Source organism: Doryrhamphus excisus, linkage group LG12, assembly GCF_037039965.1.
Source record: "Doryrhamphus excisus strain RoL-2023G ecotype Guam linkage group LG12, RoL_Dexc_Guam_v1.1, whole genome shotgun sequence".
Lineage (NCBI taxonomy): Eukaryota > Metazoa > Chordata > Actinopteri > Syngnathiformes > Syngnathidae > Doryrhamphus > Doryrhamphus excisus.
The window spans coordinates 17,727,307-17,751,833 of record NC_136368.1 but is presented as its reverse complement, the minus strand read 5'-3'; the positions used below and the strand labels follow the sequence as shown (position 1 = coordinate 17,751,833).

Below are 24,527 nucleotides of genomic sequence, written 5' to 3'. Positions count from 1 at the left end.
CATGAAGATATCACTCTGCTCACAGTGAAGGACTTAAAGTCAACCGCGATCTCGCAAGAGGCTACACATTTACATACTGCAGTATGCAGTATCCCTGTCAAGTATTGGAGTTGCTTTACCATGAATAATTTAAATGAGCGTTTAACTTGGACCTGCTTAGGATTGTTGGATATTGTTCATTCATTCATTTTCTACCGCTTTTCCTCATGAGGGTCGCGGGGGGAGAGGCGGGGTACACCCTGGACTGGTCGCCAGCCAATCACAGGGCATATATAGACAAACAACCATTCACACTCACTTTCATACCTATGGATAATTTGGAGTCGCCAATTAATTCCAGTTTTTGGAATGTGGGAGGAAACCGGAGTACCCGGAGAAAACCCACGCATGCAGAGATGGCCGAGGGTGGAATTGAACCCTGGTCTCCTAGCTGTGAGGTCTGTGCGCTAACCACTAGACCGCCGTGCCGCCCATGCTGTTGGATATTGTTGTTTTTCCAAAATTATATTGAGAATATATTTGTAACGGAGAAGGTTCTTGGGTCAAAGTAGCGATGGCGAGATGAGGCTTCGAACCATTTCGGTCAACTGCTTCGAGAATGGATTCATTTCTTGAAGCTTCATGTGCACACGAAACCACCTGCTGGCCTTGCATAGAATTACAGGCGGATGTGTGATGCATTCAATGCTGATCTGTTTTTGCTCTTGGGAATGATTATGTACTACAAAAAATTGTATAACCAAATGATTAATCAAGATTAATCTCAAGAAAGCGCGTGGTGCGTTTATAGACTGCTGAACACAGTAGGACAAAACACCCACAATCATGTAACAATGTAAATTATAAACTTTCTAACAATATTATATATATAATATTTATATTAATTATATTAATATTATATATATATCAGATCATGACATCCCACAAAGTATGAGATTTATCAACTTCTACTTGTGCGTATGTTTAAATTTAAGCCCAACTCTTACCACGCATACACACATAAACTAGTAGGATCAACGACACTACAAACAGAAGCACTAAGAGATGGATTCCTCTAATTAATAAAATTTGAATAATTGCATCATAACAGGTTCAAAAAAGCTGTGACAGGACAGCCTGAAAAAAGACAATTTTAAATGCACGTGTCATGGCTTATCTTGCATGACTGGAGGATTTGGAGGACCGCGCTCTCTCCGCAGGGAGTGTGTTTTCAAAGAGCATGCTGATCTGACCAGTGAGAGCACAGCATGGTTTCTCAGCAGGTATCACTTCCCCCAAAATACACTCAAGGATTTAGGCTGTGATTTGCTACCCATGTTGGAGTAAGAGACAAAACCAAAGCCATTGCAGTGTATATCCTGCTACCCTGGGATTTTTAGGCCACTGGAACATTTAAACGGGAGATTACAGACACTAAGCAGAGTAATGCCAGCGGTGTTGGATGCAGTAAAACTTCATCAACATCAATCAGAAATCACTCCACACTCTTTATTGCTCTCTGGTTCTACCATATCTTACTTATTGTGTGGAAATATGGGCTAATAACTATAAAAGCAATCTTCACTTGATAAATGTACTGCAAAAAAGGCCAGTAAGGATAATTCATAATGCCGCCTACAGAGAACATACTAACTCCTTATTTCTAAAATCACAAATACTTCAACTTGCTGATTATAGTTCATCTTCAAACAGCTAAAATAATGCATAAGGCTAAAAATAAAAAAATGCCATCCAATATAGAAATATGATCTCAGGGACGAAGTACATTTGAAACACTTATATGCTAGGACTACGTTAAAAAGCCATAGCATTTCAGTATGTGGAATCAAACTATGGAATGGATTGAGTAAGACCCTCAAACAATGCACAACAATGAGCCAATTCAATTTGTGATTTTAGAAATAAGACGTTACTATGTTCTCTGTAGGCGCCATTATTAATTATCCTTACTGACCTTTTTTTGTAGTACATTTAGTGAGTGAAGATTGCTTTTATAGTTATTACCCAATATTTAGTCCGTTAAACATTTTCATTCGGCTCGCTCAAATCCGAAGCTATACCCTGTGACAAGATTTGTAATGCTACTATAAAACTACCCTAATTTGGGCAGTTGTATTGAAGTACTGCATGCTTTAAGTGTTATACCAGGATACCAGGACAAACAGACCAAAAATTGTTTATGTTTATTCTTAATTTATTCTTCTAATTTTGTATTGTTATACTGTCTTGCACTGAAAATGGAGCTGCTGCAATTTCATTCTACTATATGCAAAATGACAATAAATAATAATACTGATTATGATTATGATAATAACATTCATTCATTCATTTTCTACCGCTTATCCTCACGAGGGTCGCAGAGGGTGCTGGAGCCTATCCCAGCTGTCTTCTGGCGAGAGGCGGGGTACACCCTGCACTGGTCGCCAGCCAATCACAGGCCACATATACTAGACAAACAACCATTCACACTCACATTTGATAATAACAAACCAATTCAAAAACAAAATGTATTATTTAAATTTTAATGAATAAAGGATTAACGATCATTTTACCTATGAACTATAATGCACTGAACATCATAGAATATTCATTAGCCACAGGAGGCTTGCGGTGTCAGTGAACATATCACAAAAAACACAATCAAAAACATTTCTTACTGTTTTTGTACATGTGATGTTCTGAAGTCCAACCATTGTTGACAGCAATAGAAGCAGTGAGAAGAGTGTTGGTTTTTTCGGACACACCACTTCTCTTTCGAGAGCAGCTATTGTGGTCTGACTATCATCATCAGCGTCAATTTGGTCATGATGGACTTGCGTGATTGCATGGCTGTTTTGTCTCGTGCTTGTTTCCGTGTTTCCTAAAACTGTCACTTGAAATGTATTTCCACTCTCAAGATCCAGGTACTTCATAAAACATCACAGGGATTACGCAGATGTGAACAGAGCATCACCTGTTGTGTAAACAGCGTCTAATCCTTCTGTTGCTGTGTACATCACAAGACAAGCACAGTGATGCCATCCTCTGAGAGCATTAATTAACATCCTTAATTGATTTTCATCTGTCAGCCATTGTTGAAGTGCTGTATATAAGGGTTTTTAATGATGTTCCAAGGAAAATGGATGACACAGCACACAGATAGCGATACAGTCTGATGGAATAAAGCATTCAAATAAAACATTTGAGTATAATAATACTACAACGCAGAATAAAATGCGGAATTGGAAACTTTTCGCCACACACAGGAATAATGAAGCAGCAACATTAAATTTGTAGCTGAAACAAACCAATTTTAAAAGAACAGAAGACAATTTAAACCACTGTCTGTCTAAACTCTTGTTTATGTATTTTTTTTCTATTGATAAATTACATTTTATGTAATTAATTCATTTAGTTATTCAATTTTTTTTATACTTTAGCACTTTTTAATTTATTTTTCTTTTTCATTCATGATTTCATAAGTTATCAAGCTATTGTTACATATTCGCTGTACCGCGCAGGCCACACAGCTAGGTGACCCGAGTTCGATTCCACCCTCGGCCATCTCTGTGTGGGTTTTCTCCGGGTACTCCGGTTTCCTCCCACATTCCAAAAACATGCTAGGTTAATTGGCGACTCCAAATTTTCCATAGGTATGAACGTGAGTGTGAATGGTTGTTTGTCTATATGTGCCCTGTGATTGGCTGGCCACCAGTACAGGGTGTACCCCGTCTCTCGCCCGAAGACAGCTGGGATAGGCTCCAGCACACCCGCAACCCTCGTGAGGATAAGCAGTAGAAAATGAAAGAATGAAGGACATAATTTTAGGACATAATGAATTATGCACGTGATGTACTTTAATGTATCATTGTTAAGCATCATTGAAACAAACCATGACCACTTTGGGGTTAACCCATCTTACTGTATTAAAATATGACATATGATAATTATTACGAATGTTGGATAATTATCGATTCAATAGTAGTATAAAAATTGGTTTATATCGGTATCAGATTTTTTCCCGATCACGAAAACGGAAAAATGTGTTCATTCCACCACAGGAGATATGTCATTTTACACATATCGGTATCGGAAATTGATAGTTGGACAATATCGGTTTTCTGCAAAAAAGCCAATATCAGACATCCCTAATTATAATATTCATAAAAACTAGCATACTGTATAATTTAAATGTCAATTATTGTTTTTCTTAATAGTGTTTACTTTTGGGTATATAATAAAGAAAATGATGTCAACTTATATGATTTGATTTTGATTTGTTTTTCAAATGTTACTAACTAATCAGTTAATAATTTATTACTTGTGTTTTAGGTTTTCCACCACTCTTTCTTAGCGTCATACCTCATCTTCAACCTAAATACAAGGTGAGTACGCAAAAAACATCCAAACCTTTGTTTTTATGAATGTATTGTATGTGTATATTGATTTTTTTTCCTTATTATTCTTTAATCAGGGAAGTGCTGGAGCTAAATCCTCCAGAAGTATCTGATTCAGTCCTCCAGTTTGCTTCATGGGGTGTTGGTGGTCAGCAGTTGGTAAGGAGTTCACTCTGGAAATTACACAACGTAAACACATAATATTATGAATAGGGAATTTATTGCAAATGAGCATTAGAGTCAAATAGGCTATTAATCAGCTCGTTAAAAGTTGATTTAATATTTTCTTGGTAGTAAACGATTTTTGTGGGAAATTCAGACTTTAATATGAGATAAACAGTGTGGCATGCTGACAATACTGCATGGTCCCTGCAGACTGCCATAATGCTCTAAATATCCATATACCATAGCAAAATCACTAAGTGAACACTATAATGTATCTTTATATTTTTCCTATCTATCACCGCCTTGAGGGAGCTTCTGTCCCTGGTGTACCACAGCACATCTGAGCAATATTTACGACTCAATGTGTTTTATCTCCAATATGGTTCGTGGTGTCTGTCAATAACATTAAGCCCACATCTAAGAGAATATCTATTTTTTTCCAACAGAAGTCACTGAAGTGGATGTTTTGGGTATCAGTATATACAGTATTACAATATGTTGGGATTTTTTTCAAATAAACATTTTGCTTTATCACACAGATATACATTTTTGAAAACAACATTTACTACCAAGCAGACGTTCAGAGCAGCTCATGGAGACTCACATCTTCCGGAGAGGACGGGGTCATCTTTAACGGCATTGCAGATTGGCTTTATGAAGGTACAAGGTCATATTGCATTATATCTTTATTATAAGACTATTATCATGTAGTGTAGGTTTGAATGTGATCGTGAATGTGAATGTAAAAACAAAGCACAAACGAGAAGCAACAAAACTGGGGTGAAAAATCTACCAGCTAAATTAGGGCTTAAGGGTTGGAAAATAACACAGGCTCGGAATGCAGTAATAAGGCAGTTGAGGAAGAAAGAATAATAAAAAAAAAAAACACAAACCTAAGTGTACCGAAAAATCAGCCAATTTTATCACCACATTTTGATTTGAAATTAACAAACCGGCTGCACTGTGGACGAGTGGTTGGCATGCAGGCCACACAGCTTGGAAACCCGAGTTCGATTCCACCCTCGGCCATCTCTGTGTGGAGTTTGCATGTTCTCCTAGTGCATGCGTGGGTTTTTTTTACTCCGGTTTCCTCCCACATTCCAAAAACATGCTAGGTTAATCGGCCACTGCAAATTGTCCATAGGTATGAATGTGAGTGTGAATGGTTGTTTGTCTATATGTGCCCTGTGATTGGCTGGCAACCAGTCCAGGGACGGCTGGGATAGGCTCCAGCACCCATGCGACCCTTGTGAGGATAAGCAGTATAAAATGAATGAATGAATTAACAAACCAAGAATTAAGAATTTGAAGTATCTGATAGTTTGACAGTGCAGTACGAATAAGAATAAAATAAGAGTAGTAAAACAGATACAAATAACCTCATGTACAAAATAAAGGTTTGAAAGGTAAAATTGGTGTCAAATACTACACTGAAAAGACGTGTGCTTCGTTTACATGTGGAAATAATCTGGCACTTCCTGGTGTGGATGTAGGGTTTATGAATCGGATTAATTGTCGATTGCGTCCATCTGCTTCGTTGACCCCCCCCACCCCCCCAGCCACAAGACACAGCTGTCTAAAAATAAAGCTGAAACATAAAAAGGTGGTAGAAATCGGGAATTTAAAAAATGAAAGCATGGCAAATAATAACAGCCAGATTTGGCTTTATAATTTTGCATTTCAGACAGAAATGTGATATCGCTGACATGATATCGACTTAATGTTTTTGTCGCAGTCTCCTGGTTCACAGTTTCAAGTTGGATTCTCTTTGTTTTCCAGAAGAGGTTTTGCACACTCAGGCAGCCCACTGGTGGTCACCTGATGGCTCAAGACTCGCTTACCTCACCATCAATGACTCCCTGGTCCCAAAGATGCTACTGCCTTGTTACATGGGCTCGATTTACCCCAGGAGTAAAGAGTATGCGTACCCTAAAGTGAGAACCACTTACTTATTGATCTCCAAAACCTAATACTGTGTATTAGAGTCAGGGTGTCATTGGGTTCTTGTATATATATATATATATATATAGCTTATTAAATCCTACCCTTCCATCTGGTACCTTTACAATCAGTAACAGTTACATTTGTTCACTTCCTGCTTTCCAAATTTTTATTTATTTTTTTATTTTTGTCACATGCGCACGTAAAGTAGGAGGTGATATGAGCATCCAATAACATAATGGGTACCATAGTAAGTGTCAATATAGTGATATGTATAGCACATCATGACTGGTTCAAGACTCTTCATCCTTGTATCCAAAAGGAGTAGGAAGAAGCAAAGCTTATTAAATCCTACCCTTCCATCTGGTACCTTTACAATCAGTAACAGTTACATTTGTTCACTTCCTGCTTTCCAAATTTTTTTCAAGTTGAAGTATTTGTGATTTTAGAAATAAGGAGTTAGTATGTTCTCTGTAGGCGCCATTATGAATTATCCTTACTGGCCTTTTTTGCAGTACATTTAGCGAGTGAAGATTGCTTTTATAGTTATTACCCCATATTTCCACACAATAAGTAAGATATGGTAGAACCAGAGAAACCAGAAAAAGTATATTTTCCCGTCTATTTTTTTGTAATGTTGTCCCAACGTATTTCCATTCAGACCATCAGACTGGTTAATGTATTTGTTCCTGGTTAGAAAACAATGTTATGTTTCCAGCAGGCCAAAAAGAAAAAAGTGCAGGATTTATAAGGACAGGAATAACAACATGAACAATGACTTGCTTGCCCCAGGGCCTCCATGTTGTATATTACAACTTGCTCTCTACATGTGTATATATAATGGGTGTAATGATGTACAGTATATTCCATTGTCATAGTCCTCCCTATCATTACTTCATCATGACATATACATAAGTAGTGTTTTGTTTTGTATCGTGGATGACTTCATTCAACTGATTTGTTCTTGTATTAATTTAGATGGGTCAGATTAATCCCATTGCAAAGCTCTATGTGGTCAATCTGGATGGCAGCTCCCAAACAACTGAACTGTTACCTCCCGAGAGTCTGGAGAAAAGGTACGAGGGTTCATTTACTGGAAATAATTACGAAATTGAAGTATGTTATATATTTTTTACGACATTTAACATTGTTTTTGTAGTGAATACTACATCACTATGGTGAAATGGGTTACAGTGGAGAAGCTTGCTGTGCGCTGGGTGAATCGGGCGCAAAACATGTCGATTCTTTCACTCTGTGACGTACTCAACAATACGTGCATGAAGGTATGGTATTTAAATTTTTTTTTTTTTTTTTTACGAATTTCCGTGTCATCAAAAATATACTGTTACTTCATGAAAGTGTTGTGATAAATCATTTCAGAGACATGTGATGACATCGGACAAGTGGCTTGATCGCCAGGTAACCATAAGCGGATCGTCAAGTCTATCAAAAAAACAATATGGATCTGACCCCCCATTTCAAAGATATGAACAGTCTATTGTTTCTATGGCAGAATGTAAAAAAATCAAGAAAAATACATAGATAAATTAGTATTTTTTTTTTACTTTTTATGTAATTGTTTGTTATTATTTGTTATTTTGATTTTAATTAAAATACGACAATTAACAAGCGAATTAGCCTTCATTATCAAATCATTGTCTAATCATTCATAAACTACAGTGATATTAGACATTGGTATTTGTTGGCTCGTTATAACAAAAAAAAAATCCAGAAAATACAAAAACAACAATTCAGCAGCAAGAAATTCAATATGTGATTAAAAAAAAATTGAATGTCATGACCCTGGTGTGTTATTACAATAATGCTTTTCTACGTGCCTGTGCTCCCAGGACCCTTGACATCATTAACCAGCTCCTTCTTTCTGATTCTGGGCTGGTCGCTCTCCTTTCTAACGATGCTCCAAGGAGCATCAGGTGAAATCTTGCATGTCATTTTGTTATTAATTATTGGACCAATTTTCTTCTTTGTCTTTTCGGCTTTTCCCTTCAGGGGTCGTCACAGCAAAACAAACCCTGTCTCTCTCACAACAAGTACCCTCATGTCCTCCTTCAGGACATCCATAAACCTCCTTTTTGGTTTTTCTGGCAGCTCCAAACGCAGCATCCTTGTACCAATATATTCACTATCTCTCCTCTGGACATGTCCCAACCATCTCAGTCTGGCTTCTCTGACTTTATACTCCAAGGCCTCTAACATGTAATGTCGCTCCGATGAATTAGTTCCTGATCCTATCCATCCTGGTCACTCCCACTGAGAACCTCAGCATCCTCATCTCTGCTACCTCCAGTTCTGCTTCCTGTCTTTTCCTCAGTGGCACTGTCTCTAGACCAAACAACATGGCTGGTCTCACCACAGTTTTGTATACCTTTACTTTCATTTTGGCGGAAACTCTTCTGTCACACATCACGCCGTGAAACAAATGTTTCTCCTCCCCTTCCATCCTGTCTTCACACGCTTCTTCACCTCCCTTTCTACAATCTCCATCGTTCTGAATTGTTGACCCCAAGTACTTCAAATTCTACACCTTCTGTATCTCTTCTCCCTGTAACCTCACTCTTCCACTTGGGTCCCTGTCATTTAATACTCTTTCTTACCAAGCTTCTTATTAGGGGTCGTATTGGCCTTTGCGGTCTTGCAGGTCTACAATATTGTCCTTGAGGTCCTTTCACAGCTGTTTGGTCGTATCCAAAGAAGTACTTTCCTAAAGGGACAGGACTAATTTGTGTGTTTCATATAACCGCTCTGTGGGTATCAGAATGCATGCTGGTTGGTAGGGAATCAAATATGTTTTATTTATTTTTATCGACTATTTTTTTGGTCTGTTTCTATAATGATAAACCGTGCATAATAAATATACGTAGACTGTTCATATTTTTGTACTGGGATAAACTGAAAAATCAAATACTTACTATATTTTCTGTAGTATACTTTGTAATGACAGATGGCCATGAGCAGTTTTGAACAGAAACGGCAAGGTAAAATTTCAAAAGGTCATTCTCCAGGAAAACAATGGCACAAATATGAAGAGCACAGAACAGACTATCGTGTATGATGTTTTTTTTTCACCAGTCCTCCAAATTGTCTTCTCTTGTTCAATGACAGCCATGGAATAATGTAGCCTGTGTACTGACTTTTCATGATTACATCTTTACTTTCCTCACTATTACCACTGATTGCACCAGCACTAAGATAATGAGTTAGATGTACAAAGACGCTTTGTAATTATGAACGTGCTGAAACAGTAAACACGCTCATCAAAAATGTCAGTTTGAGGTTGGAATGATCTCGCTGATCGGTCTACCAATTCTTGGAAATTGTTCAGTGATTTTTTTCCAACTCCACTTCAACATTTCTATCAATATTTAGACATTTTAGTTGCTGTGTTTTTCCCAGAATGAAGAGCCATTCTTTTCAAAGGACGACACCGTATTCTTCATGACACTGCCGTTAAACCACGGAGGTTGTGGAACCTTCCACCACGTGACCATGATCTCCATACAAGTAAAACATTTACACACTTTTTAACATGATGCCCAACACTTTTTTTTTGTCTGTTCGAACACTGTTCACGCTGAGACCTCAGATCTGTTTTGTTTGTTGATTTTATTCTGAATGACAAAAGGTGAGTCAGATTGCATATGCGCTTGACATTAATATTTTACCATAAAAATGTTTTTTTGTTTTGGTTTTCTTTTTGTAATACCTAACATTTTGATTTTTTCATTTTAGAAATAGAATATGACAAGAAAACTAAACAAAAAAAATCAGAAGTCGTTTTATAACAATAAAGTCAAAATATTAGAATAAAAAAATATTATATAATATTATTTTATATATTATATAATGATAAAAGTCATGATTTTACAACTAAGGGAAAATAACATAATTTTAACAGCATGAGGTTGAAATATTAAAGAAAAAAATATATAAAAATATTATGAGTGTTTGTCATAATATTACATGTTTTTTAAAAAAGTTATAATGTATAATAAGTATAATAATGTAGGGATAAGGTCAAAATATTTTGGGACTAATATTACAAGAATAAAATTTACAAAGAGTGAAATAGTTTGAAAATAAACAGCTGAATTTGAAAAAAAATTAACAATAATAAGAGATTTTAATAGAAAGTTGCAAATTTTACAATAATAAACTTGTGATATTATGAGGGAAAATAATGTCAAGACAGGGACGGAGTGTGCAAAAAATAACTTTTTAATGGCTCGCTCATGAAGTGCACAATAGTAGGTGCAGAATAAAGGAGATATAAAATAGGTACACATAAAAAGCACTGAGAAATAAGTAAAGTTTCAACAAAAAATGAAACGAGACTAAGACCAAAACCAGAAAGAAAGCTGATGTCTTTCCCACCGCAGCTGTGGTGCTTAAAAACACCAATAATTAGAAAACAGCTGCAGGTGTGTCTCATTGCTCCGCTTTCACTGGAATTGGGAAAGAAAAACAAACCAGTGGGAAGAACAAATAGAAAATAAAGACTGTACAGAAAAAAAAAACATCACATCAGTTCTGCAGTATGATGATAATAATGGCTCTATGGGTATTCCTGAGTCTGTAATTCGTTTAACACACATACAGTATGTAATCACATATTAAGTTTTTACGTTGTCATGATATGGATTTTGCTTCCTGTTGTTGAAGGGACAGGATGTCAAACTACTCCCCTTAACTTCAGGATGCTGGGATGTCACTCAAATTCTGGCGTATGATGAGAACACTACGACAGTGTAAGAAGAATTTTTAAAAAATCACATGGAACACATGGGATGGAACAGTGTTCTGATAATAACATATAGGCTTTGTTTTTCAGCTTTTTCCTAAGTAAAGAGGACAGTACAACGCAGCAACAGATGTACAGGTAGCCAACTATATATATATATATATATATATATATATATATATATATATATATATATATATACATCGTATTTTCTGGAATATAAGTAGCTCCGGAGTATAAATCGAACGATGCCAAAAATGCATAATTAGGTAGAAGAAAAAAACATACATACAAGTCGCACTAGAGTATAAGTCACATTTTTTTTTTATTGTATTTTTATTTTTATTTATTTATTACGACATTACGTCCTCAAGTTCTAACAATAAAAAAATAGAGAACAGACTGAAACAGTGTAAGATATGCTAACACAATGGTATTATGCTAACACAATGATGTTAGCATATCAATGGTATTAGCATTTTGTAAGATAGAAAAGGTGTCCAGTGTTTATGTAACATAAACATTAATTTAATTATAAGTCACTCTGGAGTATAAGTCGCAGGAACAGCCAACCTATGAAAAAAAAGTGCGACTTATAGTCCGGAAATTAGTGAAAAACCGAACCCTGATCTGGATTGTATTGGCTGTCTGTTAAGGGACAATTCTCGACCCAAATTAAGGTTCTGGGTGCTAAGTGAAGTCCAATAAAAGGCTTTTAAGAATAAAAAATTTCAAAAGATGCCTAAATTACGATGACCTTCTTGAGGCAGTTCACTTACAAATATAATGATAATCTTTGTTAAAGAGAATCGGTTAGTTCTCCAATGACTTTTACGTTTGTTGTTAGCATGATGCGTTTTGGTTGACTGCGGTTTAACAGATCTTACTGACACATAACAAAGTATTATTATTCTATTCACAACCTGATGTCATTCTCCTTAACCAGTGTCTCGACTGTGGAGCCATTTTATAAACAATGCCACACGTGCTCCCTCTTCAAGCCACAGTGCTCATACTACGACGCTGAGCTCAGTACGAACTATCAGCATGTTCTTCTACATTGTCGAGGTGAGTCATCGGTTGCGGTACCGAACTAACACAGTCCGTGTCTAACTCTCAAAGGAAGCTTTTGTCTAGATACAAGCGTTTCAGTTCAGGTTATGATTAAATGTTTATTCTTGCATTCCTCCAGGCCCTGGAATACCGCAAACTACTCTGCACAGATTAATCAGTATGAAGGGTAAGCACCCAAGCACTTAAAGAATGAACCAATATATTGATTTGAAATTCAATACTTGGGTTAAAAGTACACTTTGGACACATTGACCAAACACACAACACTATAAAGATACTTTTCCTGATAATTATTCATTCATTTTCTACCGCTTTTCCACTTCTGGTGGCCAGCCAATCACAGGGCACATATAGACAAACAACCATTCACACTCACATTCATACCTATGGACAATTAACCTAGCATGTTTTTGGAATGTGGGAGGAAACCGGAGTACCCGGAGAAAACCACGCATGCACGAGGAGAACTTGCAAACTCGAGGGTGGAATTGAACCCTGATCTCCTAGCTGTGAGGTCTGCACGCTAACCACTCCGTGCAGCCCTCCTGATAATAACTATTTTGATATACAGTAACCCAGCTTACTAACCAATTACTTCATAGGAGCAGTAACTAAGATACCTGGGTCTCCGCTTGGTCATCTCTGTTTCCCAGGCCATGCATGGGTTTTCTCCGGGTACTCCGGTTTCCTTCCACCTTTCCAAAAACATGCTAGGTTAATTGGCGACTACAAATTGTCCATACTTTTGTGCAAAACAATGGAATTAAAATTTGTGAACAATGCTATTTTTGTCTTTCACAACATCAGTTTTGGGTTTAGTGGTTAGCGCGCAGACCTCACAGCTAGGAGACCAGGGTTCAATTCCACCCTCGGCCATCTCTGTGTGGAGTTTGCATGTTCTCCCCGTGCATGCGTGGGTTTTTCCGGGTAAAAACATGCTAGGTTAATTGGCAACTCCAAATTGTCCATAGGTATGAATGTGAGTGTGAATGGTTGTTTGTCTGTATGTGCCCTGTGATTGGCTGGCCACCAGTCCAAGACAGCTGGGATAGACTCCAGCACCCCCCGTGACCCTCGTGAGGAAAAAGCGGTAGAAAATGAATGAACATCAGTTTTTCAGGCAAGGTTATGCTTTATTCTTTTGTTTTCTTTGCTTAAACTGACTGTTTGCTTGCAATGTCATTGACAGAGCACAAGACACTGGAGATGAACGCCGTATTACGACACTCACTGAGCAACAAGAAAATGCCTCAATGGGAAAAAAGAACCGTGCAAATCAACAATTTTGGTATGATAATGCAGCCATTCATAGTCAGGAGCATTCTGATTAATTAGTTCTACCATTGATGCGTTGGAAAATGTAAATAAAAAGTATGCATACAGACATTGCGCTAGGGCTGGGATTATGTTCATAATCAGGTGACTGTTGGTGCCAGCAGCTGACACGGTAGTTGCAGTAGATAAATACATATGATCAGATTTTTCAGGGTTTAATTTCATGGGGCCCAGAATGTCTGGTGGAATAACTGCTTGCCAATAATACAATAATGTAGAAACATTTATTGTACTCCTTTCTATGGCCCCTGAATGTCTTTAATGCTGTCTGACTGTCACAAGCGGTGCAGACCTCAAAGTTCCTTAAGACCCCTGGATGCTGTCTTGGTTGAAAAACTCAGTTCTACACTCTTCTACACAGGGTCCCTGTGGGTACATGGGAGTTAGGGTTAGGGTCTACCCAACCAGTGTTTTCTGGACACATTCAACTGTGTTCCGTGTGGAATCCTGTGGGCAGTATCGGGGTACCAGACTACCTAATTCAGGTGATTCGCTTCCTGTATGACCAGTATCAGAGCTTGGTCCGCATTGAGACAAGTTTCCAGTAAAGGTTGGGCTGCCCTTTCCCACTGATTCTGTCAATTACTTTTCTGGATAGGGTTCATTGGGGGATCCGGTTTGGTGGCTGCAGGGTTGTTTGTATATTGTCCTGCTAGCTTAACCGAGCCAAGATCTTCAGTTCTCATTGGATCAGTTTGCAACCGAGCGTCAAGTGGATGGGATGAGAATCAGCACCTCCATAGCAAGTCCATAGTTCTTGCCCGGAAAAGGTTGCATTACCTTCTGGGCATTACCGTCTGGGATGAGATCCTGTCCTAAGTAGAGGAGTTTAAGTACCTTTGAGCTGAAAGCTGAGCTTTGGGTGGTGACCAAAAAGACAAGAACGCTGGAACAAGGGGTGAAACTGAACCTGGGGTTTCCCTTATATGATGAGAAGCACTGTCATCTAGGAGAAACTCGGAATAGAACCGCTTCTCCTCTGCATTGAGAGGAGCCAGATGAGGAGGTCAGGATCCCCCCCACATGTCTCCCTGGGAAGTTCTTCAGAACACATCCGACCAGTCAGGAGACCTCTGGAACATTTTGACTGTGTCTGTCAACTGGCTTGGGAAGGATCCTCTGAGAAGAGCTGGATGAAGTAGTCACAGAGTGGGAAGTCTTGGATTCTCTGCTCAGTCTTCTACCCTGGCGACTCCACCTTGGATAAGCGGAATAAGATGGATGGATGGAGATGAATAGCATAAGCCTATCATGATATTGTAAGACAGTTATTATAGAATAAAACAGTATGTAATCACACTTTGCAGGTTGGAATATAACAAAATAACGCTATTTGTGTGGCTTGATATAACAACCAAGTCTATTATAAGACTATAGGTGGTAAGTAAACATTATTTGGGGTAGTTTTGTTTGCTGGCCAAACACAAACTAAGAAAACGATCAAATGATTTTGTTTGTTTTCCAGGGCTGCGTATGGAGTTAATTGTTCCGCTGGATTTCGATGAAACAAACAAACATCCTCTTCTGCTGATACTGTATGTACATTTTTTTATCAAATGATTTGATTCAAAAGTAGGAATAAAAATGCAGGTTTTTTTTGTAGTGACAGCTCCCCTGGTGGTCAGGCTGTGAGTGACCGTTTCAGCCTCAGTTGGGATTCGGTGCTGGTCAGTTCAGACGATGTCATTGTGGCTCGTCTGGATGGACGTGGCAGCGGCTTCCAAGGTCAGAAGGTTCTTCATGAGGTCCACCAACGAATTGGCACTGTGGATGTTGATGACCAGATCTCAATTATAAAGTAGGATGATATTTTTGATGTTTATATGTAAAATATGTGATGGATTAAAAAAAAGACAATTTTTTTGTGTTATCTCGCAAAACTTTCCAAATCATGTAAAGCTCCATGACACATTTCTGGAAATGGCTCGCCTCCTCACATCGAAAATCAGTTGGAAATGCTTTCCATCTTCAGCATTTCGCCACCCCTTGCTGAACAATTGTAGAGCTATGAAGTGATATTGTAACTATGACAACAGGTTTTCAATGATCCTTGATGGTTGTTGGGCCTTGTCTTTTGGAAATAACATGCTATGTCCCCTCAGGGCTTCCGTAAAATCCAATTAATCCATTCCAAAAAGCCAAAAATTATCACACAAAACATGTTTTTATAGTTCCACTACAAAATGTGTCCAAATATTTTGTGGAGAAACCCTCATTGGCAAGGATTTCGTTCAAAGATCACCATGTTCGACAGAAGGGATTTTGTTATTGGGCTCACATTCACCATTTCTCTGCCCTCCATTTTGGTCTCATGTGGCCACATGACATTCTCCCAAGTCTTATCTGAGTCATTCAGGTGTTGATTATCAAACTTCAGTCAGACCTGTACATGTGTCTTCTTGAGTAGGGAGACCTTGTGGGCACTGCGGGATCACAGTTCATTACAGCAAAGTGTATTACTAATGTTTTTCTTGTTGACGGTGCTCCCAACTCCCTTGACATCATTAACTAGCTCCTGCCTTTTAAAAGGGAACTACAATTTTGTCTTTATGTGAAACATGAACACATATTTATTTCCCTTTTCTGTGCATTCTAGCATGAGAAGATTATATTAGATTATATTATATGAGCTAGCTAGCAACGGTCGTCATGTAAAATATCTATTTTGACGCTAAGGCCCTCACAAAAAAAGGCAAAATTTTTCCGTTAACATAACTGACATGTATATCAACCAAGCCACAGTGATATTATTATTGTAGCAGCTAACATGAAAAACTATTTTTATCTGGCACGTTGCTAATCGCTAGTCTCAACGTCATTCACAGACGGAAGAGTGAATACATACGTAGCTCTCCATTTTCGCTACTCAACAAGATGCATTTTTGCCATCAGCATTTGTTACCTGACGACTGGAGCACATGTGCTGGAAGACACAGCCATCGCAAGTGTTGTCGCTGCTGTTGTTATTGAAGGAACTAGCATAAGTATGTGTACTCGTGGGCCGAGAAAGGACTTTTTGGTCGTGATTTAAATCATCAAATTTTAGCAAGATACTGCAACTATATGTTATCATCAGTGTACGTGTTAATGCATGATCACAGCATGTATATGTATATTAAATGATGCAACGTTTTTTTCTTTAGAGAGCTTCATAGATAGGTGTATCCCAATGACAGCATTGTAAGCTAGCTCAAATTAACTAGTTTTCTTGTATTATAATGCACTGAAAAGGGAAATAAATATTTGTTGATGTTTCAAATCAGGATTTTGAACAGTTTCACGGAGCGCCAGTGATTTACTATCATCTAGGATGAGTTCCATTAATGTGTTACTGCATCAATAGTGGTTTCTTTCTTACCAAACGTCTTGTAGTTCATTTCAGTCTTGTGCAGGACTACAATCTTCTCCCTGAGGTCATTTCACAGCTCTTTGGTCTTGCTTGAATCTAGATTTAGGACACGTAACCGGTGTGTGGAGATGAGAATGCTCTATAAATTAAATGATATATAATCTTTATCTTTGTATACACTGTATTACACCCCTACATAGTACTATTAGATGAAAGTGATACTGCTATTTTATCCTCCAGACATCTCATCATGCTTCCTTATATTGATGAGAACAGAGTTGGAGTTTATGGAAAGGTAAGATACAAATAGTTATAGCGCCATTACCTTCTCTTTCGCATTTTCCCTGTAAAATATTCTAAATCTTTCTGTTTTTTAGGCATACGGAGGTTTTCTCACATCAATCCTGCTGCTCTCCTACAGCTCAATATTTAGCTGTGGCATAGCAGTAGCTCCTATAACAAACTGGAAGCTACATGGTAAGAGATTAAGGCATATCGTGTGTTAATAATTGTGTTTACTTTGTTCTTTGCTTGTTTAATCATATATACTGTAAAATCTTTGTGATTAAACACTCTTAATTCACAAAATAATCATCAACATTACTGTTCAGTAGCTTGGTAGCATGTTAAGCTAGTGGCGCCTGTATCTTATGTGATTCCATAAACATAAACAAAGACTATATGGGTGTTATTTCACGTCTACCGGCGTCTAATGTTGAAGTTCATATTTCCTTATGCTCAAACTACATAAATATTCAATTTATTAATAAAGAATCGTACTTCACGGAAATTCACCTTACTGTTCAATTGCTTGGTAGCATGTTAAGCTAGTGACGCCTGTATCTTATGTGATTCCATAAACATAAACAAAGACTATATGGGTGTTATTTCACGTCTACCAGCGTCTGATGTTGAAGTTCATATTTCCTTATGCTCAAACTACAAAAATATTCAATTTATTAATAAAGAATCCTACTTCACGGAAATTCACTTATCACAGTTGGGTCACTAACCATTTAACCATAATAAATGAGGGATGACTTATACATAAACCCAGTTTTCTTTTCTTCCTTTTAAAGGGTCTGCCCTTTCTGAGAAATATTTTGGATTTCCCGAGCAAGAAAATCGCAAGTATGAGGTACAATATAGTAATACTGTATTTCATGTGTCACTTTCTGCTATTAAAAGCATGTAGCGCCACCCTCAGGATTCAAGGACATCGTACAGGTGCGGTCAATTGTCTTTTAATTCAGGGAAAAAAGGGAAGCTCACAAGTTCATTAAAAAATCCAAACAATAATGACGCGACGAGCAGAGAGTCCCAACTAAACTGAATAGTAGCCTGATGGTTTGCCCGAGTGGTTAGCATACAGGCCTCACAGCTAAGAGTTCAATTCCACTCTCTGCAATCTCTGTGTGGAATTTGCATGTTCTCCCTGTGCATGCAAGGGTTTTCCCGGTTTCCTCCCACATTCCAAAAACATGCTAGGTTAATTAGCGACCAAATTGTCCATAGGTATGAATGTGAGTGTGAATGGTTGTTTGTCTATATGTGCCTTGTGATTGGCTGGCCACCAGTCCAGGGTGTACCCCACCTCTCACCTGAAGACAGGTGGGATAGGCTCCAGCACGCCCACGATCGGAAACAAAATCACAGGTATCGCACATCACTAAGAAGAATCCAAACTAACCCAAAAAGACCAATTGTGCGTTTCAGTAAAAAAGCAGTGGCCTCAAAACTTAATGTATTAGATTTTTACAAGCACTTTCTTTCCAATGTTTTAGCAAAAATCAGTTTCCAGACTGCAAATTCATCTCCTAAAAATTGCGTGTTTACTTGATATTAAATTTGTCATGCATATCTGTGTACGACCAACTGTTGTTTCCTTTATCTGGCAGGTTTCCAGTCTACTCCGTAACATCACTGGACCGGGTCCATTGAAATTCCTTATCATCCATGGCACAGCAGATGGTGAGTGCAGCTACAGGTGCAGACCCAGGAAAGATTGTACTGTACGGGAATCACACTGTCCATGTGGCGTAGTGTTTTGTGGAATACATTGAACCTCAAATTGCTTCTGAGAGTTTGGCACAAACCTTCCCTTTTTTCATTTGCGTCATAAGTTCAGTCGGCAAGAAACTTTTCAAGCTAAACATTTTAAAAATTTAACCGGACTGTGGGGAAAAAAATCGAACTTAGTTGCAAAAACATCCATACTAGGTACCATAAAATAAAACTTCTGGTGTATAAGCCGCTAATTAGTGTGACTAATTTACTGAATTCGAATCCTGTGGCATCTCCTTTGCTTTAAAACTACGAATTGTTTAAATAAATACTGTGCAAAACAGTCTGACTCACAATGTCATCTTATTAAGAACACTTTTCTGAGAACTCTAAACTCATCACACAGTAACTTAACACTAAAAAGATATCCCTCAGAAATATACAAACATGTACCAAAAAAAAAAGGATTTTAAAGGAGACCTATTTTGATAATTCTTTGTCTCTTTGCATTGAGTTCCTGACTCTTATACAGCAGCAACACAGAAAGCTTTCTAGATCTTCCAGAATCTGCACCTATTCCAGTTGTATTTCCTTGTATTTCCTTGCTTCCTGCAAAAACAGTTTGTTTTAATTTATTCCACCCACGCCTCACCTCCAGGCCCGCGTTATGAATGTGATTGTGAACGGTTGTTAGTATTGTCACGGTCGGTTTCGAGAGTTTTAAGGTTCGACCCCAGGATGCAGAGAGCAGGACCAAATGCAGGTAACTAATATTTATTTTAGCAATAATTGCAGCAGAAGGAAAAGCAACTCAAACAACAATGATCCCACACGGGGCGAAGCACACACCTGAACTAAATACCAACACAAATTAGGGCCAGGTGTGGATGATTGGGGCAACGAAGGAAGTCAGGGCAAAGTAGGAAGTTCCTTACAAAATAAGGGTGTCAAAAACGGAAACTAAAGCCCACACAGGGAACACAAACAAACTGTCACAAGGGAACCCACACAGGGCGTGACAAGTATACTGTAAACGTGACTGACGATTTGGCTTACGACCAATCCAGTATGTAGATATGATATAAATGAAAAATATACTCTACCATCAATAAATACTTTATTCATTTGGCCTAATACACTTTTTTTATTTGAGGTGTACAAGTACGTAGTCCCACTGACTGAGAATATGCTACATGGTGAATTATACAAGTGTTTATTTTCCCTTGTTTCGTAGCTACTGTTCATTTCCAACATTCTGCTGAGTTGATTCGCCACCTGTCTGCATCCAATCAGAACTACACTCTCCAGGTAATGTTTATGGTGTTGCTTAACTGGAGAAAAAGTTAAATATGAATTATAGAATGTGCATTCAGAAGACAGAACAACCTACGCGAAGTGGCTATGCCAATGACTATACCAACTGTTTTTAACCGGCCACCACCTGAAAACATCTTGTTGTTTAGCAGCTTAGCTGGGAGGGATTCAGACATCTGTGCCATCAGTCAGGTTTTTCAATTTATCTCTGTGTTTGGTCTCGTATTGTCGATTCAAATTACAGGTCCATCTGCTCTCCGCAAAATAAACACACAACTTTACCGCAGTCTTCACTAAGTATAAATTATTTTGTTAAAATCTCTGAAGGTAAAGCTAAACTTTTTTTTATGCAGGCTGCTCAGAACCCGACATGGCCTCTTTAGGTCTGCCTTGAAATGTTATTTAAGTGTGTCAATTTGTTATTTTACCCAGATTTTCCCAGATGAAGGACACGTTATTGCATCCGTCAAGAGCCAGCGTTACATGTTGAACTCAGTGGTCGCATTTTTTAAGGATTGCTTTGAGGAGGAGATTTCCGACCAACAGACATCTAAAGATGACGACTGAAGATGAGATGGAGAACGTCCTGCAGTGAGACTGTCTTCCATGACTCTAGCACCCGGTTGCATGAACCAGCGCAGAGATATTGGACCTTTGATTTCCTGAAGGGCTGACCTAACGAGGCAACCGTTGACCGTGAGAGAACATGTATGTAGACACATCAGTATTACTATCTTGAAAAGTTAAAAATTGACAATTGACAAAGGGACTGTATAATGTTAAAATCAAATTCTCTCATGCTTGACCATGGTCTATTATTAGTCATATTGAATACAAGTAATATGTAGTATTGGTACACAAAACATTGATGAGACTTTACCTTACATTACATTACATTATCTTTGCTGGACAGGCTCACTTTTACCATTACCAATTCATTCATTAATTTGTAACGCTTTACCTCATGAGGGTGCAGGGGTTGCTGGAGCCTATCCCAGCTGTCTTCTTGACTGGTCGCCAGCCAATCACAGGGCACATACATATAGACAAACAACCATTCACACTCACATTCATACCTATGGACAATTTGGAGTCGCCAATTAACCTAGCATGTTTTTATGGAATGTGGGAGGAAACCGGAGTACCCGGAGAAAACCCACGCATGCACGATGGATGAGGGTGGAATTGAACCCGGAACGAATTACGAAATTACGATTAAGCTAAAAATATGCTAAGAGTAACTACTGTTTGAATATGTAATATGTGAAAGTGAAGTCTGTTCAGCATAAAAATATTTCTTGTAAGCATTAATTCAAATATTGTCATCCTTCGCCACTTTCCTATTTGAATTTCAAGGTTTCATCAAACTCACTCCGTTGGCTTGTTCTTAATGCCTGCACATTCCACATCCATTGTCCTTGGTCTTACCTGGATTTGTCTTCAAAACCCCCCTCATAAATTGGTCACTTTTCCAAGTTAATCTGGCCTTCAGCCGCTCCACAATGGAATCACAACATGACACCAAAATGAAAAAGAACTCACAAAGAAGGTTTGAAGGTGAAACATCTTCAACCAAGAGTCCAGGTTCCTCAATTCAACCTTTACAGATGGTTTATCTTCTCCAATTACTGCAATTGAGCCCATCAGGCGCTGTACCGACTTAATACACATTTGTTTGTTATTGATCTATTTATTTAGAACCATGACTAGAGGACAATCACAACAACCCTGACATCACGACCTCACCCGTTTCCCTTCCTAAAACGACAAGAAAAAAAGTGACCACGTGTTACAAAATTCATTTTAAGTAAAACAAAACCAAAAAAAAAAAATAACAACAGGGAAACCATACCAGAAAGAAAAATATACAACAGATTCATGTCAAATTAATTGATCCCCAAAAAACTTTCTATGAGATTGGACATCTCAAAAATATATTTATGTACACACTCTTCTGTATTGTACTGTACAAAACCTGACACGTTTCCAGTAGACACCCCCCCATCCTAATACCTCTACTTCAGTGTACTTCCATGTACAGTATGTGTTCTTTGAACAGCATCCTGAAGGACTCATGTGCACCACTTTTGATTTTTCATGAAACAGCATACCAAGATGGAACATACTGCAAAAATGATGAACGTGTTTATTTTCGTCATATGGAATTCATAACAACTTCATTGTGAACACACAGCAGACTTTTAGCAGTTTTAGCATCTTTTTAAAGATTCTAAAATATGCAACGCTATGTCTCAAACACCTGAGTTGACATCGGTTTACATGACGCCGCTAATGCAAAACTACTGCTGCCAGTAAGATATTGTACAGTATGTTGAACATTGCAAGGTATTGTACATTTCTACACAAAACCTCTGTACAATCGACGTGACTGGATAATAACCAGTGAAGGATTTCAGTGGGAATCGCACTTATTTGGCATTAGTCAGGGTGTAACGGTACATGTATGGGTTTCGCCCACCCGCGTGGTCTTCCTGGTGAAATACATAAAGTCATAATTTGACGTCTGATTGGGAGAGGCAGGTGAAGTAGAACCTTATGTGTCATAATGAAAAAAAATACTTAAAATAAATACATTTCTCAATTAAGATGTATTATAAATGTATTTTCTTATGTCAAAATCACTGAATTCTCACATTGACATTTAACTCACACAGTCTCACACAGATTAAGTGTGCACACTGAGTGCACTTCAGTGAGTGCATATTTATGTTTTTGTCAGCATGTGGCTGATGTAATTGCAGCAACATTTATAATACACCATGGCATTCTATAGCCTACTGAGCCTCTGAGTGCACTTCAGTGAGTGCAGGTTTGTGTTTTTGTCAGCATGTGGCTGATGTAATTGCAGCAACATTTATAATACACCGTTGACATTCTACTGCCTATGTAATTGTGACATCCTTATTCTTGCTCGTCAGAACAATAACAAAGAGAACCGAGACGCAACAGTACTCGCCCTCACTCTGAAGTGGCCGGGGTGTGCTTGTCACTGCTGTACTACTACCCTAGAGAGGAAAGACAGATGCACCACTCCAGCTAGATTTAGCAACAAGTCAGATATTTTTATATTATATTTTACTTCATGTAGCCATTTTTATGCTAGAAAATGCTTATTTTTTGGGGGAAAAAATGCATTTGATTTCGTCAATGCGCACCATATGTCACTGATACCCAACCGCGATGCTGGCGTACCGTTACACCCCAAGTAGTCGAGGAGCATTTTTTTAGGACAATACCTTAGTACTCTCATGATAAGAAATGAATACCACCTCCGATTACCAGTGCAATGTATTTACTATAAAGTTGGTTGATTGTTAATGTTATGCAAAACTTGTGATTCTAATGGAATTCTACTGAAAGCCATTTGCCCGTTGACTTTAAAATACTACATTTGTTTTCCTTTGTGTTTTTTCAGTCACACGTTCACTCACAATGTCAGCTCATGAAGAAAATACTGTGCTTAACCGTTTGTCGACTATTGAGAAATATGTACATATTTCATGACTATACCGTGAATCGCAGTACAACAACAACGGAAGATGTGAGATCAAAAGTGTTCGTTTGTTGTTCCCAAGTGCTACCACAGGAGAAACGAGGGTGTTACAGGGGATGGAAATCACAAAGGGGAATCGAGCATGCACTTGGATTGTGTCGATGACAAATGATGAAGAGTGTTCGGTGTGCTTCGCCGTGAAATTATTTTACGCCAAAAGGTCATTTCCTGACTCGTTCCCAGCAGTAAAAAGTGTCACCGTCATCCTAGATGTCCGTACGATGTCTCTTGTCCTGTCCGTAGCGATCTCTTGGTCCAAAAGCAAAAGGCTTCACTCGATCTTCACTCGAAAACCTGACATCTGACCCTAAAAGAGTCATTTTACTCCTCTTCTTCTTCTTCGTCATCAGTCAGTGGCAGTAACTCCTCCCTCAGGCAGTCTCTGTAGAAGCTGATGAGAGTGGCATACAGGTGCTGGTGGCTCTGATGTGACAGGAAGTGACCTTCGTCTGGGTAGAGCTGGTGGGAAGAAGACACAATGGGATTCTATTCAAAACATCTGGAGGCCAGATGGGTCGGGTAGGACCTTTTCGCTTTTTCTTACTTTTGTGTTGGCCTTGATATTTCATCTTAAAAACTGTTACCGCTTTCGGTCGGTGCTTATTGCCGGCACCGAGGGGTTGGGTTCATTCATTC

The 24,527-nt window shown here is 38.3% G+C and overlaps 2 protein-coding genes across 4 annotated transcripts in view; one reads left to right on the top strand and one right to left on the bottom strand.

Annotated features, from left to right (window-relative positions):
• Positions 1–23,963, top strand: part of LOC131136221 (inactive dipeptidyl peptidase 10-like) — a 37,418-nt gene extending 13,455 nt beyond the window's left edge. For both annotated transcript variants that reach the window (XM_058082840.2, XM_058082839.2), the window contains exons 6-26: positions 4,312–4,364; positions 4,454–4,535; positions 5,081–5,201; positions 6,321–6,475; positions 7,461–7,558; positions 7,642–7,765; positions 7,863–7,901; positions 9,897–10,004; positions 11,163–11,248; positions 11,332–11,379; positions 12,188–12,309; positions 12,434–12,481; positions 13,505–13,603; positions 15,116–15,185; positions 15,254–15,448; positions 17,240–17,294; positions 17,377–17,476; positions 18,079–18,137; positions 18,898–18,970; positions 20,238–20,311; positions 20,750–23,963. In XM_058082840.2, the coding sequence (XP_057938823.2) occupies positions 4,312–4,364; positions 4,454–4,535; positions 5,081–5,201; positions 6,321–6,475; positions 7,461–7,558; positions 7,642–7,765; positions 7,863–7,901; positions 9,897–10,004; positions 11,163–11,248; positions 11,332–11,379; positions 12,188–12,309; positions 12,434–12,481; positions 13,505–13,603; positions 15,116–15,185; positions 15,254–15,448; positions 17,240–17,294; positions 17,377–17,476; positions 18,079–18,137; positions 18,898–18,970; positions 20,238–20,311; positions 20,750–20,884 (1,944 nt within the window). In that variant the 3' untranslated portion in view covers positions 20,885–23,963. The remainder of the gene's footprint in view (positions 1–4,311; positions 4,365–4,453; positions 4,536–5,080; positions 5,202–6,320; positions 6,476–7,460; positions 7,559–7,641; positions 7,766–7,862; positions 7,902–9,896; positions 10,005–11,162; positions 11,249–11,331; positions 11,380–12,187; positions 12,310–12,433; positions 12,482–13,504; positions 13,604–15,115; positions 15,186–15,253; positions 15,449–17,239; positions 17,295–17,376; positions 17,477–18,078; positions 18,138–18,897; positions 18,971–20,237; positions 20,312–20,749) is intronic.
• The window catches only part of dpp10 (dipeptidyl peptidase like 10), a 91,822-nt gene continuing 88,952 nt past the window's right edge, over positions 21,658–24,527 (bottom strand). For both annotated transcript variants that reach the window (XM_058082843.2, XM_058082844.2), the window contains exon 26: positions 21,658–24,350. In XM_058082843.2, the coding sequence (XP_057938826.2) occupies positions 24,213–24,350 (138 nt within the window). In that variant the 3' untranslated portion in view covers positions 21,658–24,212. The remainder of the gene's footprint in view (positions 24,351–24,527) is intronic.